This window comes from Coregonus lavaretus (genome assembly GCF_964263955.1).
Source record: "Coregonus lavaretus genome assembly, chromosome: 20".
Taxonomy (NCBI): Eukaryota; Metazoa; Chordata; class Actinopteri; order Salmoniformes; family Salmonidae; genus Coregonus; species Coregonus lavaretus.
Window position 1 is genome coordinate 22792401 of NC_140007.1, and position 15803 is coordinate 22808203.

General features: G+C 46.0%; 1 protein-coding gene across 3 annotated transcripts in view; it reads right to left on the reverse strand.

The window, feature by feature from the left end:
• Nucleotides 1-311: 311 nt before the first annotated feature.
• The window catches only part of LOC311147718 (neural cell adhesion molecule L1-like protein), a 72520-nt gene continuing 57028 nt past the window's right edge, over nucleotides 312-15803 (reverse strand). For all 3 annotated transcript variants that reach the window (XM_084184473.1, XM_084184472.1, XM_084184474.1), the window contains one exon: nucleotides 312-3042. In XM_084184473.1, the coding sequence (XP_084040599.1) occupies nucleotides 2853-3042 (190 nt within the window). In that variant the 3' untranslated portion in view covers nucleotides 312-2852. The remainder of the gene's footprint in view (nucleotides 3043-15803) is intronic.

Genomic DNA, 15803 nt, shown 5'->3' on the forward strand with positions numbered 1-15803 from the left:
CCCCAGTACCTCTCGCCGTGCCTCAACACTCTCCTTCCCCCTGGTGACCAGTGGCCCCCGTAACCTGGCGGCCTCCTCTGCTAACCGCTCTATTGCGGCCTCCCGCTGCCTCGTCGTCCACGGCGTGAGCCCCCCCCTAAACATTTTCTGGGCGTCTCTCTCCCCCGTGGACCCGGCCTCCATGGCTCTCGCCATACTCTCGCTCATCTGCTCCCACGTCCAACCTCTCTCCTCATCACGCTGCTTGACCCAGTCGTGGTGGTTTCTTCTGTCACGATTGTCTTGAAAAGATGCGGGCCAAGGCGCAGCGTGAGATGCGTACATATTTTATTTAGTACACCACAGCGAACAAAACAACAAACGATACGTGAAGTCCTACGATACAAACACAAACCAAAAGGAACAAGAAACCACACCAAACGAATGCCTTACGGCTACCTAAGTATGGCTCCCAATCAGAGACAACGAGCTTCAGCCGTTTCTGATTGGGAGCCACCCTGGCCAACATAGAAATACAAAAACTAGAAACTCACACCCTGGCTCAACATACGAGAGTCCCCAGAGCCAGGGCGTGACATATTTCCACACTGTGAGGTCGAAATAACACTATAAAATTGTGAAAATGATGATAATGCTCTTTTTGTGTAAGAGCTGTTTGAAAAGAATGTCTGGAATTTCAGCCTGTTCAGGTGGGATAGAGTTTTTGGCCAAGATCATGACATCACAATCTGGTCTTATTATTCTGACCAATATCTTTTATTTGCATGTGTAATCCTCCTACCTTGAAGGGATAAGCAGGGCAGGCTCTAGAGCAGCGTTACTCAACTCTTACCCTGCTGGTTTTCTGTTCTACCTGATAATTGCACACACCTGGTGTCCCAGGTCTAAATCAGTCCCTGATTAGAAGGAAACAATGAAAAAATTCAGTGGAACTGGCTTCGCGGTCCAGAGTTGAGTTTGAGGGCTCTAGAGTCTAGACCAGGGGTATTCAACTCTTACCCTACGAGGTCCAGAGCCTGCTGGTTTTCTGTTATACCTGATAATTAATTGCACAAACCTGGTGTCCCAGATCAAAATCAGTCCCTGATTATAGGAGAACAATGAAAAAACACAGTGGATCTGGTTTCGAGGTCCAGAGTTGAGTGTGAGGGGTCTAGACGATCCTATTCGACAATCAGGGCTGTGTATGTAAAGTAAATATATTTAAATTTGTATCAACACCCACACGATCAGACTGAGAATTTCAATGGCAAAAGGGAAATAAATGAGAAAAAATATATTTGGAGTTATTTTCATGAAATAAACAAACACAGTTATGTATTAGACATACAGTGATGATTTAAAAATATATGCATGGGGGCTTTTAACATTGTGAAAATTAAATATACAGAAGTAGGCACAAGTAATTACGTAAAGGTCACGTCAAAAAGTGCAGCCAGAATAACAGCAAAGTAGCCACATTTGCATTTGTTTAAGCTGTTTTCTAGTGACATGTATTTGGATACATCCATAACAATGAGCTAATGAGGCATAAATGTGCTCACTCGTCAGGACACTGTTGTTCAGAGGAGCTAGCCAACAACACAGCTAACACAATCACTTCAAACTGAAGCTGGAAAGACTGCAAACTAGCTGCACTTCGTTTCGTTTGAGCTTTTTTCAATTGACATTTCTCTGTACATATCCATAAAAATGATGCTAGCTGATTCATGATTTCGCTGCCTACCTTTCTGTCTCGTACCGACTCCCGACACGTTCATTACTATGGGACAGCTGGAGATCGAATTTGAATATTGAAACAATGTTGCAAATGTCGGAGAGATGGCAAGGTATATACAAATCTCCGCTGTTGAAAACGAAATGTTAGTCTAAAAGAAATATGATTATTTTATAGTGGAGCTCAAGTTTATAAATAGCTTGGCTGGGCTGATGAGACAGTGGATTGCGCAGTCAGATGGAACAGAGTAAATAGGCATTTTAACGTCATAGATTTAGCCGGTGGTAAGTGGTGGAATAGACACTGGCTGGAATGCAGTTTTAACCAATCAGCGTTCAGGATTAGACCCTCCCGTTGTATAATTCCCTATAACCCACGGGATATCAGCTCGGTAGAATTCAATGGCTATATTTCATTCTTACATGTTCTGTTTGAGCTGCTTTTGAAAGCAAAAGTTGAATTGAAAACATTTCTACCAGCAAATGAACACATTGCTAGTGGCAAATGTGTTAAATTATAGACATGGTATAAAAGGGATAATCAACTTGGGGCTCTATGCGTTCTCTGGAATATAATGCAACTCAGTGGAAGGTCAGTTCCACTCCACTAGTGCGTTGTGGAACACACCGTCCACGCCATTCATTATTTTCCATAGAACGCATAGCCCCTCATTGATTATGCCTTACATAATACACACTCTAGAATGCCCTTCAAGCTAATCAGAAACAAGTGTTCAACCATGCCATGGTATAAAGAATGTTTATGCCACATAGCTGTTCAGACCTTTTCGAGAAAGTAAAAACAGAAGAAATCATGTTTCGTTATTAATGACACCTTATCAAATGTTAATATGGCAGTATCCATATGTGTCTGCTGTCTACCTTTCCCTTTTAAAGATCTATATAGTGTATTTATATTGAAACTGCAGTGGTCCAATCCTGTCTACAAAATGTGAAATAACTCCTAATGAATCCATCACAATGTGGAGGTACAAAATAAATATGCATCATAGACAATTGTGATTGACAGGAATTTAACATTTCTGATTAACGTCATGCATCACTCAGATGATGCCATTCATTTCCCTTTGCTGTGACACACCTTTCAGTGAAGTCCAAAGGAAGCATTTGTCTCTTTACGCAGTGACCGGGCTGGGTCCATTGGACTCTCCTACAGAGCCTCTGTTTTTGTGGCCAGAGTATTCACCGATAAACGAGCCGTCTTCGTTGAACTGACATTCTTCTTCGTCCCCGTGGTCGCTGTCCCGTCCCATGCCCCCGTCCAGGGAACATTGGCTAGCCTTCAGTGGGTTTTCATCGCTGTCACTGTCACACAGCACAAAGGAAAGAGGCTCATTACATACACACACACACACACACACACACACACAGACGTCCGCATATACACCAGTGTTCATTTTAGCTGCTATTTTAGATTTTGTTTGAGTCTTAAGGCGTCAGCATGCTTCAGTTCGGCTGGCGTGCTCGCATACTCCCTTAAAATACCTTCTCTTGAAAAACAAGAAAAAAGCAGCAACAGTACTGTTATTTTATTTTGAGACGCCGTAGCCAATGTAGACTTCGGCTACTTGCTCAAAATAGTCTGAATGAATCTAAGATAACTCAAGAAATCTGTCATTAATTTAGATGTTTTTGCAGAGGAGATCTTAGTCACAGAATTTTACATCTAACTAAGATGTTTGGTGCAGTATTTGTCAATAAACAACAAAGACTTTATTGAATTATCCCTACTGTTGACCAATCACCGACTAAGGGGTGTAGACTTCGGCTACCGACTTCGGCTACCGACTTCGGTTTGCTTCCAGAAAACAATGTGTGTGCCCGAACAGCCAAAGAAAACCTCACTGAACTCTTCCGAACTGTTTCGGCCCGGAAGTATGCGGAACGCCTTTAGTCTTTTGACTAAAATACCTTAGTCACATTTTAGTCATTACATCCTTCTTATTTTTTGTTATCATCAGTCAACTAAAAGTCTGGACAGTTTTAGTCTAGTTTCAGTCAGTCATTTTTTTCATTAAATAATTAATATTTACCTCTAACTTCCATCATGTGCAAATTCCGATAGCCTTGTCCAACTACAATACCCTCCTATATCTTAGCTGGCAACATTGCTATTGTGGTAGATTGTAGTCTATGGTTAATTCTGGCTATGGTTACAAAGCTAGATGCAGTTTAAACAATTTACAGCTCCGATTCTCTCCTCATCATAACCGTCCAAGGGGAATGAATTACAGTGATTCACTTAAAGAGGGAAGAATCTGAGCTTTCCAACAATGCCAGAATTATTACAGTACTAATAATATTTAGCAAATAGTACATGCCAGGCGGTGTCTGAGAAATGCCCGATAAACTGACAAAGACTGTTCTCCATGCTCCCGTCCAGCAGGCGGTACCTACCGGTACATCAAGGCTCAGACCAACAGACTCCTAAACAGCTTCCATCCCCTGGCTATAAGACTGTTAAATGGCTAACAACTACTGCTCTCCCTCTCCCACAGACTATCCACACTGACCCTATGCCCAGCCACAGGTCTCTACCCACTCAGACACAAACTACCCTGCTGCTAAAATGATTATTGATGAGATGTATTACTCCATTACGCTGCTGTCCATTGATTATTGATTTCCAATAACATTAGTATTTATCTATATATCCTGCTACTGGTCATTATTACTCCTGTTTACATGTATATTTTACCATTAGTATATTACCAGATGTAGTTATATATTCCTGCTACCAGTCACTTTTCTGCCCTGTTTACATGTACAGTGGGGGAAAAAAGTATTTAGTCAGCCACCAATTGTGCAAGTTCTCCCACTTAAAAAGATGAGAGAGGCCTGTAATTTTCATCATAGGTACACGTCAACTATGACAGACAAAATGAGAAAAAAAATCCAGAATATCACATTGTAGGATTTTTTATGAATTTATTTGCAAATTATGGTGGAAAATAAGTATTTGGTCAATAACAAAAGTTTCTCAATACTTTGTTATATACCCTTTGTTGGCAATGACACAGGTCAAACGTTTTCTGTAAGTATTCACACGGTTTTCACACACTGTTGCTGGTATTTTGACCCATTCCTCCATGCAGATCTCCTCTAGAGCAGTGATGTTTTGGGGCTGTCGCTGGGCAACACAGACTTTCAACTCCCTCCAAAGATTTTCTATGGGGTTGAGATCTGGAAACTGGCTAGGCCACTCCAGGACCTTGAAATGCTTCTTACGAAGCCACTCCTTCGTTGCCCGGGCGGTGTGTTTGGGATCATTGTCATGCTGAAAGACCCAGCCACGTTTCATCTTCAATGCCCTTGCTGATGGAAGGAGGTTTTCACTCAAAATCTCACGATACATGGCCCCGTTCATTCTTTCCTTTACACGGATCAGTCGTCCTGGTCCCTTTTCAGAAAAACAGCCCCAAAGCATGATGTTTCCACCCCGATGCGTCACAGTAGGTATGGTGTTCTTTGGATGCAACTCAGCATTCTTTGTCCTCCAAACACGACGAGTTGAGTTTTTACCAACAAGTTCTATTTTGGTTTCATCTGACCATATGACATTCTCCCAATCCTCTTCTGGATCATCCAGATGCACTCTAGCAAACTTCAGATGGGCCTGGACATGTACTGGCTTAAGCAGGGGGACACGTCTGGCACTGCAGGATTTGAGTCCCTGGCGGCGTAGTGTGTTACTGATGGTAGGCTTTGTTACTTTGGTCCCAGCTCTCTGCAGGTTATTCACTAGGTCCCCCCGTGTGGTTCTGGGATTTTTGCTCACCGTTCTTGTGATCATTTTGACCCCACGGGGTGAGATCTTGCGTGGAGCCCCAGATCGAGGGAGATTATCAGTGGTCTTGTATGTCTTCCATTTCCTAATAATTGCTCCCACAGTTGATTTCTTCAAACCAAGCTGCTTACCTATTGCAGATTCAGTCTTCCCAGCCTGGTGCAGGTCTACAATTTTGTTTCTGGTGTCCTTTGACAGCTCTTTGGTCTTGGCCATAGTGGAGTTTGGAGTGTGACTGTTTGAGGTTGTGGACAGGTGTCTTTTATACTGATAACAAGTTCAAACAGGTGCCATTAATACAGGTAACGAGTGGAGGACAGAGGAGCCTCTTAAAGAAGAAGTTACAGGTCTGTGAGAGCCAGAAATCTTGCTTGTTTGTAGGTGACCAAATACTTATTTTTCACCATAATTTGCAAATAAATTCATAAAAAATCCTACAATGTGATTTTCTGGAGAAAAAATTTCTCAATTTGTCTGTCATAGTTGACGTGTACCTATGATGAAAATTACAGACCTCTCTCATCTTTTTAAGTGGGAGAACTTGCACAATTGGTGGCTGACTAAATACTTTTTTCCCCCACTGTATATCCTACTACCAGTCACTTTGTATGTATAAACCCACAACCACTCCAGTACCCCTGCACATTGAATAAGATACTGGCACTGATGTTTCTTTACCTCACATCGTAGTTCTTGTGTGTTTTTTATTGTATTCTATTTTCTATTATTATCAACAGTATATTATTATTATTATCACTGTATTGTTGGGAAAGCGCTCTCAATTTCACTGTAGGGGAGAGTGGGGTAAGGTGAGCCAGCCTTGTTTCTAGGAAAATTAATTAATAATTTGACCAAATATTTAGGAAGAGGTCATAATTTCATGGAGTCTGTGAAGGAATAAACCACATGGAAAAAGTGGTAAGCAAGTTAGGCCCAAAAACGGATTTTCACCAAGTCAAATAAATGTATTGTGTTAGAGGTTTCATGATGCTTGTACCTAAACCAAAGTAGATACTTTTGTTCTATACATCAGTTGGGGTCTCTATAAGCTTCAATAAACCTAGCATGAAAGTGTATATTAGCCCTATGTGGGCTAATATAGTCAAAATGTTTGCCTTGAGGTAAATTGAGCCAATGGCCATGGGGTAAGTTGAGCCAATGGCAAGTTGAGTAAATTGAAGCGTTTTCTTCCCAGGCGTAATGCAAGGCATTATCTCTAGGATGTGAGGTAACCACAGGGCCTGGCCTACGTTAAAAGTGTTTTAAAAAGTACAACGTGTTTGTTAGGTGTTAAGCCTGTGTTAAAAGATGCTTAAAATTATTAAAAGACAAAAAGCGATTGTGATTGTGTAGAATTGTGTTTGGGAAAATAAAGATAGACATGGTTTTAAAAAGGTAGTGGTAATACTTCATTCACTACAGAAATGTGTAGGCCGCTTAACTTATCCTGTGTCAAGATAAAATATTTTTGGACAAGCTATGTGTAGTAACTTGACAAGGAATGCCCACACGCATTTCAATATTACTTTCCTTTACTTTCAACCTATCCTAACCTTTCAATATATATATATATATACAGTGGGGAGAACAAGTATTTGATACACTGCCGATTTTGCAAGTTTTCCTACTTACAAAGCATGTAGAGGTCTGTAATTTTTATCATAGGTACACTTCAACTGTGAGAGACGGAATCTAAAAAGAAAATCCAGAAAATCACATTGTATGATTTTTAAGTAATTAATTTGCATTTTATTGAATGACATAAGTATTTGATCACCTACCAACCAGTAAGAATTCCGGCTCTCACAGACCTGTTAGTTTTTCTTTAAGAAGCCCTCCTGTTCTCCACTCATTACCTGTATTAACTGCACCTGTTTGAACTCGTTACCTGTATAAAAGACACCTGTCCACACACTCAATCAAACAGACTCCAACCTCTCCACAATGGCCAAGATCAGAGAGCAGTGTAAGGACATCAGGGATAAAATTGTAGACCTGCACAAGGCTGGGATGGGCTACAGGACAATAGGCAAGCAGCTTGGTGAGAAGGCAACAACTGTTGGCGCAATTATTAGAAAATGGAAGAAGTTCAAGATGACGGTCAATCACCCGATGGTCTTGGGCTCCATGCAAGATCTCACCTCGTGGGGCATCAATGATCATGAGGAAGGTGAGGGATCAGCCCAGAACTAAACGGCAGGACCTGGTCAATGACCTGAAGAGAGCTGGGATCACAGTCTCAAAGAAAACCATTAGTAACACACTACGCCGTCATGGATTAAAATCCTGCAGCACACGCAAGGTCCCCCTGCTCAAGCCAGCGCATGTCCAGGCCCGTCTGAAGTTTGCCAATGACATTTTGGATGATCCAGAGGAGGAATAGGAGAAGGTCATGTTGTCTGATGAGACAAAAATAGAGTTTCTTGGTCTAAACTCCACTCGCCGTGTTTGGAGGAAGAAGAAGGATGAGTACAACCCCAAGAACACCATCCCAACCGTGAAGCATGGAGGTGGAAACATCATTCTTTGGGGATGCTTTTCTGCAAAGGGGACAGGACGACTGCACCGTATTGAGGGGAGGATGGATGGGGCCATGTATCGTGAGATCTTGGCCAACAACCTCCTTCCCTCAGTAAGAGCATTGAAGATGGGTCGTGGCTGGGTCTTCCAGCATGACAACGACCCGAAACACACAGCCAGGGCAACTAAGGAGTGGCTCCGTAAGAAGCATCTCAAGGTCCTGGAGTGGCCTAGCCAGTCTCCAGACCTGAACCCAATAGAAAATCTTTGGAGGGAGCTGAAAATCCTTATTGCCCAGCGACAGCCCCACAACCTGAAGGATATGGAGAAGGTCTTTATGGGCCAAAATCCCTGCTGCAGTGTGTGCAAACCTGGTCAAGACCTACAAGAAACGTATGGTATCTGTAATTGCAAACCAACGTTTATGTACCAAATATTAAGTTCTGCTTTTCTGATGTATCAAATACTTATGTCATGCAATAAAATGCAAATTAATTACTTAAAAATCATACAATGTGATTTTCTGGATTTTTGTTTTAGATTCCGTCTCTCACAGTTGAAGTGTACCTATGATAAAAATTACAGACCTCTACATACTTTGTAAGTAGGAAAACCTGCAAAATCGGCAGTATATCAAATACTTGTTCTCCCCACTGTACATATATATATATATATATATATATATATATATATATATATATATATATATATATATATATATATATATATATATATATATATGTGTGTTTGAAGTCGGAAGTTTACACATTAAAACTTGTTTTTCAACCACTCCTCAAATGTATTGTTTACAAACTATAGTTTTGGCAAGTCGGTTAGGACATCTACTTTGTGCATGACACAAGTAATTCTTCCAACAATTGTTTACAGACAGATTATTTCACTTATAATTAACTTTACGTACACTAAGTTGACTGTGCCTTTAAACAGCTTGGAAAATTCGAGAAATTGATTTCATGGCTTTAGAAGCTTTTGATAGGCTAATTGATATCATTTGAGTCAATTGGAGGTGTACCTGTGGATGTATTTCAAGGCCTACCTTCAAACTCAGTGCCTCTTTGCTTGACTTCATGGGAAAATCTAAAGAAATCAGCCAAGAACTCAGAAAAAAAATTGTAGACCTCCACAAGTCTGGTTCATCCTTGGGAGCAATTTCCAAACGTCTGAAGGTACCACGTTTATCTGTACAAACAATAGTATGCAAGTATAAACACAATGGGACCGTGCAGCCGTCATACCACTCAGGAAGGAGACGTGTTCTGTCTCCTAGAGATGAACGTACTTTGGTGCGAAAGTGCAAATTAATCTCAGAACAACAGCAAAGGACCTTTTGAAGATGCTGGAGGAAACAGGTACACAAGTATCTATATCCACAGTAAAACGAGTCCTATATCGACATAACCTGAAAGGCCGCTCAGCAAGGAAGAAGCCACTTCTCCAAAAACGCCATAAAAAAGCCAGACTATGGTTTGCAACTGCACATGGGGACAAAGATCGTACTTTTTGGAGAAATGTCCTCTGGTCTGATGAAACAAAAATAGAACTGTTTGGCCATAATGACCATCGTTATGTTTGGAGGAAAAATGGGGTGGATTGCAAGCCGAAGAACACCATCCCAACCGTGAAGCACGGGGGTGGCAGCATCAGTGGGGGTGCTTTGCTGCAGGAGGGACTGCTGCACTTCACAAAATAGATGGCGTCATGAGGAAGGAAAATTATGTGGATATATTGAAGCAACATCTCAAGACATCAGTCAGGAAGTTATAGCTTGGTCGCAAATGGGTCTTCCAAATGGACAATGACCCCAAGCATACTTCCAAATTTGTGGCAAAATGGCTTAAGGACACAAAGTCAAGGTATTGGAGTGGCCATCACAAAGCCCTGACCTGAATCCTATAGAACATTTGTGGGCAGAACTGAAAAAGCGTGTGCGAGCAAGGAGGCCTACAAACCTGACTCAATTACACCAGCTCTGTCAGGAGGAATGGGCCACAATTCACGCAACTTATTGTGGGAAGCTCATGGAAGGCTACCCGAAACGTTTGACCCAAGTTAAACAAATTAAAGGCAATGCTACCAAATACTAATTGAGTGTACGTAAACTTCTGACCCACTGGGAATGTGATGAAAGAAATAAAAGCTGAAATAAATCATTCTCTCTACTATTATTCTGACATTTCACATTCTTAAAATAAAAGGGTGATCCTAACTGACCTAAAACAGGGAATTTTTACTAGGAATTGTGAAAAACTGAGTTTAAATGTATTTGGCTAAGGTGTATGTAAACTTCCAACTTCAACTGTATATTTGGGGGATTGGAAGTGATGCAAACAATTACATTTATGGAAGTTAAAATCTATCTGCAATATTAAAGCTGATCTACCCCCTACAAAAGTAAAATAAAATAAAAAATAAGGTGTGCCTTCTTAAAAGTAATTTGTGGAATTTATTTCCTTCTTAATGCGTTTGAGCCAATCAATTGTGGTGTGACAAAGTAAGGGTGGTATACAGAAGATAGCCCTATTTGGTAAAAGACCAAGTCCATATTATGGCAAGAACAGCTCAAATAAGCAAAGAGAAATGACAGTCCATCATTACTATAAGACATGAAGGTCAGTCAATACGGAACATTTCAAGAACTTTGAAAGTATCTTCAAGTTCAGTCGCAAAAATCATCAAGCGCTATTATGAAACTGGCTCTCATGAGGACCGCCACAGGAAAGGAAGACCCAGAGTTACCTCTGCTGCAGAGGATAAGTTCATTAGAGTTACCAGCCTCAGAAATTGCAGCCCAAATAACTGCTTCGCAGAGTTCAAGTAACAGACACATCTCAACATCAACTATTCAGGGGAGACTTGTCACGGATTCTGCCGAGGCTGCTCCTCCTCCTTGCTCGGGCAGGCTTCGGCGTTCGCCGTCCCCGGAGTACTAGCTGCCACCGTTAGATGTTTCTGTGTTTGATTGCTTTTGTCTGTCTATTGCACCTGTGTCCGTTTGTGTCTGATTATGTGTCCTATAAGTTGCCTGTTTTGTGTTGATTAGTTTGTGTGTTGTTATTCGCCTGTCCGTTAGTGCTGCGTGTTTTCTATGTTTGTTGTTTTTGTAGTTTACGCAGAGTTTGCGTAATCGCTCGCCTCTGGTTTATGTTGAGGCCGTTCATTTGTATTGTGCCTTGTGTTGCACTAGTAAACTTTGTTGGACTAAGCTTCGGTGTCCTGCGCCTGACTCCCACACCACATTCACCTCAGCCATTGACAGAACAACACACCACATATGGAGTCAGCAGGAGCAGCGGCGGCACCCAAGTCGCTGGAGGATCGGATCAGCGACCAAGACACCATGATCCGGCAACTTGGGGCCGCCATGAACGAGGTGTCCAACACTCTGCGCCGGTTGGTTACGGGAGAGGTGCCCACGCCTTCGCACACCTTACCATCACCATCGGCCAATCCTCCTCTCCCAGCACCGGAACCCAGTGGCATTCGGCTCTCGCTCCCGAGGGCATATGATGGTTCTGCAGCCGGGTGTCAGGGGTTCCTCCTGCAGGTGGAACTCTACCTGGCCACCATACACCCGGCGCCCTCGGGATACGAGAGCGTCTCCGCCCTCATCTCCTGTCTATCTGGCAAGGCGTTGGAGTGGGCCAACGCCGAATGGAGGGGAATAGACGCCGCCACCATCACCTACGCGGAGTTCTCCCGCCGCTTCAGGGCTGTGTTCGATCATCCACCTGAGGGGAAGGCGGCGGGGGAGCGTCTGTTCCACCTCCGACAGGGGAAGAGGAGTGCACAGGAGTTTGCCCTGGACTTCCGGACTCTAGCGGCGGATGCGGGGTGGAATGAGAGGGCCCTCATCGACCATTACCGGTGTAGTCTACGAGAGGACGTTCGTCGTGAGCTGGCCTGCAGGGACACCAACCTATCCTTCGACCAGTTGGTGGACATTTCCATCCGTCTCGACACACTGCTGGCTACCCGCGGACATCCCGAGTGGGGGTCGTCCATTCCACCCTCCAGCACCTCCGAGCCGATTCCCATGGAGCTCGGGGGTGCTGGCGCTAGGGAGAGGAGGAGAGAGAACCCGAGGGGGGCCGTCCCCTGCACCAACTGTGGCCGTGGAGGACACACTGCGGCTAGGTGATGGGGAGGGTCTCCTGGGAGAGGGGACAACAGGTCACGCACTGGGGAGTCATTTCAGGTGAGTAGGCGCCCCACTTACCCAGAGCTCTCTGTTGGTCACCTGTGTATACCTGTGAGATTTCCACAGGTGGCACCTCATTCCCAGCATAAGGCGCTAGTAGATTCAGGCGCAGCTGGGAATTTTGTTGATCGTGAATTTTGTTATAGGTTAGGAATTCCCCTTCGGCCGGTAGAAGCCCCCTTTCCTGTTCATGCCCTAGACAGCCGGCCGCTGGGGTCGGGGTTGATCAGAGAAGTCACAGCACCACTTAAGATGACGACGCAGGGGGGTCATGAGGAGATCATTCAGTTTTATCTGATCGACTCTCCTGCGTATCCCGTGGTGCTGGGGCTTCCCTGGTTAAGCGCCCATGATCCTACCATTGCGTGGCAACAGAGGGCTCTTATGGAGTGGTCTGCCCAGTGTGTAGGGAGATGTCTAGGTGTTTCCTTAGGGGCGACCTCGGTGGAGAGTCCGAACCAAGTGCCCGCAATGCGCATTCCCCCTGAATATGAGGATTTAGCACTTGTGTTCAGCAAAACTAGGGCAACACGGCTACCACCTCATAGACAGGGGGATTGTGCGATAGATCTCCAAACGGGAGCGGCACTTCCGCGGAGTCGTGTGTATCCCCTGTCTCAAGAGGAGACAGCGGCTATGGAGACTTACATAGCCGAGTCCTTGGCACAGGGATACATACGGTCTTCCACTTCCCCGGTTTCCTCGAGTTTCTTCTTTGTGAAGAAGAAGGACGGGGGTTTGCGCCCGTGTATTGATTACCATAGTCTCAATCAGATCACGGTTAAGTACAGTTACCCTCTTCCTCTGATTGCGACTATGACGGAGTCATTACGCGGAGCGCGGTTCTTCAAAAAGTTGGATCTCAGGAGCGCGTACAATCTGGTGCGCATTAGGGAGGGGGATGAATGGAAAACAGCATTTAGCACCACCTCGGGTCATTACGAGTATCTCGTCATGCCATACGGGTTAATGAATGCTCCTTCAGTCTTCCAATCCTTTGTTGGCGAGATTTTCCGGGACATGCATGGGCAGGGTGTGGTAGTATACATCGACGACATCCTAGTGTACTCTTCTACACGAGCCGAGCATGTAGCCCTGGTGCGCCGAGTGTTGAGGAGGCTGTTGGAGCATGACTTGTATGTTAAGGCAGAGAAATGCTTGTTCTTCCAGGAGTCCGTCTCCTTTTTGGGTTATCGGTTGTCCGCGTCTGGTGTGAAGATAGAGGTTGACCGTGTGTCGGCCGTGCGTAATTGGCAAACTCCAACCACTGTAAAAGAGGTGCAGCAGATTTTGGGTTTTGCTAATTACTACCGGAGGTTTATCCGGGGCTTTGGACAGGTGGCAGCTCCCATTATGTCCCTGCTAAAGGGGGGTCCGGTGCGTTTGCAGTGGTCAGCTGAGGCGGACAGGGCGTTAGGTAAACTTAAGAACCTGTTCACTTCGGCTCCGATGCTGGCGCATCCTGACCCCGCTTTACCATTCCAAGTTGAGGTAGACGCGTCCGAGGCTGGTATTGGGGCAGTCCTGTCGCAACGGTCCGGCACGCCACCTAAACTCCGCCCCTGTGCGTTCTATTCTAAGAAGCTCAGCCCGGCGGAGCGCAATTATGACGTAGGGGACAGGGAGCTGTTAGCTGTAGTCCAGGCCCTAAAGGTGTGGAGGCATTGGCTTGAGGGGGCTCAACACCCTTTCCTCATTCTGACTGACCACCGTAACCTGGAGTACATCCGGGCAGCTAGGAGATTGAACACTCGTCAGGCTAGGTGGAACATGTTCCTGACCCGGTTTGTTTTTAAGATCACATACATCCCAGGGTCCCAGAACGGTAAGGCAGACGCCCTGTCCCGGCGGTATGACACAGAGGAGAGGTCCATTGAGCCTACTCCCATACTGCCGGAGTCTTGTCTGGTGGCTCCGGTGGTGTGGGAGGTCGATGCGGAGATCGAGCGGGCACTGCGTACCGACCCTACTCCCCCAGAGTGTCCGGTGGGGCGGACGTATGTTCCGCTCGAGGTTCGTGACCGCCTTATTTATTGGGCTCATACATCACCCTCCTCTGGACATCCAGGTATTGGCCGGACAGTGCACTGCCTTAGCGTGAAATACTGGTGGCCAACGTTAGCTAGGGATGTGAGGGTTTATGTCTCCTCCTGCTCGGTGTGCGCCAAGTGTAAGGCGCCTAGACATTTGCCCAGGGGAAAGTTACATCCCCTGCCCGTTCCACAATGACCATGGTCCCACCTCTCGGTGAATTTTGTGACTGACCTTCCCCCCTCCCAGGGGAATACCACTATTTTGGTCGTTGTGGATCGGTTTTCTAAGGCCTGTCGTCTCCTCCCAATGCCGGGTCTCCCTACTGCCCTACAGACCGCTGAGGCCCTATTCACCCACGTTTTCCGGCACTATGGGGTGCCCGAGGATATAGTGTCTGACCGAGGTCCCCAGTTCACCTCCAGAGTCTGGGGGGCGTTCATGGAACGCTTGGGGGTCTCGGTGAGCCTTACCTCTGGTTACCACCCAGAGAGCAATGGGCAGGTAGAACGAGTCAACCAGGATGTGGGTAGGTTTCTGAGGTCCTATTGCCAGGGCCGGCCGGAGGAGTGGTCTAGGTATCTCCCCTGGGCAGAGATGGCACAGAACTCTCTCCGCCACTCCTCCACTAATCTAACCCCTTTCCAGTGTGTGTTGGGGTATCAGCCGGTCCTGGCACCATGGCACGAGAGCCAGATCGAGGCCCCTGCGGTGGACGAATGGATTCGGCGCTCGGAGGAGACGTGGAACGCTGCTCATGTCCATCTGCAGCGGGCCATCCGTCGACAGAAGGCGAGCGCCGATCGCCACCGCAGTGAGGGTCCGGTGTACGCACCGGGAGATCGAGTCTGGCTCTCGACTCGAAACCTGCCCCTCCGCCTGCCCTGCCGGAAGCTGGGTCGGCGGTTTGTGGGGCCCTTTAAAGTCCTGAGGAGATTGAACGAGGTGTGTTACAGGTTACAACTGCCTATTGATTATAAGAATATTAACCCCTCGTTCCATGTGTCTCTTCTCAGGCCGGTGGTATCTGGTCCACTCCAAGAAGGTGAGATAGGAGAGATCCCTCAGCCCCCTCTGGACATCGAGGGAGCTCCGGCGTACACGGTCAGGACCATCTTGGACTCGAGACGTCGGATGGGGGGTCTCCAGTATCTCGTGGAGTGGGAGGGGTACGGTCCGGAGGAACGGTGCTGGGTGCCTAGGAGGGATATCCTAGATCCATCTCTCCTGACTGAGTTCCACCGTGGTCATCCCACGCGCCCGGCTCCACGTCCTCCTGGTCGTCCCCGAGGCCGGGGTCGGCGCACGGCTGGAGCCGCGCGTCAAGGGGGGGGTACTGTCACGGATTCTGCCGAGGGTGCTCCTCCTCCTTGCTCGGGCAGGCTTCGGCGTTCGCCGTCCCAGGAGTACTAGCTGCCACCGTTAGATGTTTCTGTGTTTGATTGCTTTTGTCTGTCTATTGCACCTGTGTCCGTTTGTGTCTGATTATGTGTCCTATAAGTTGCCTGT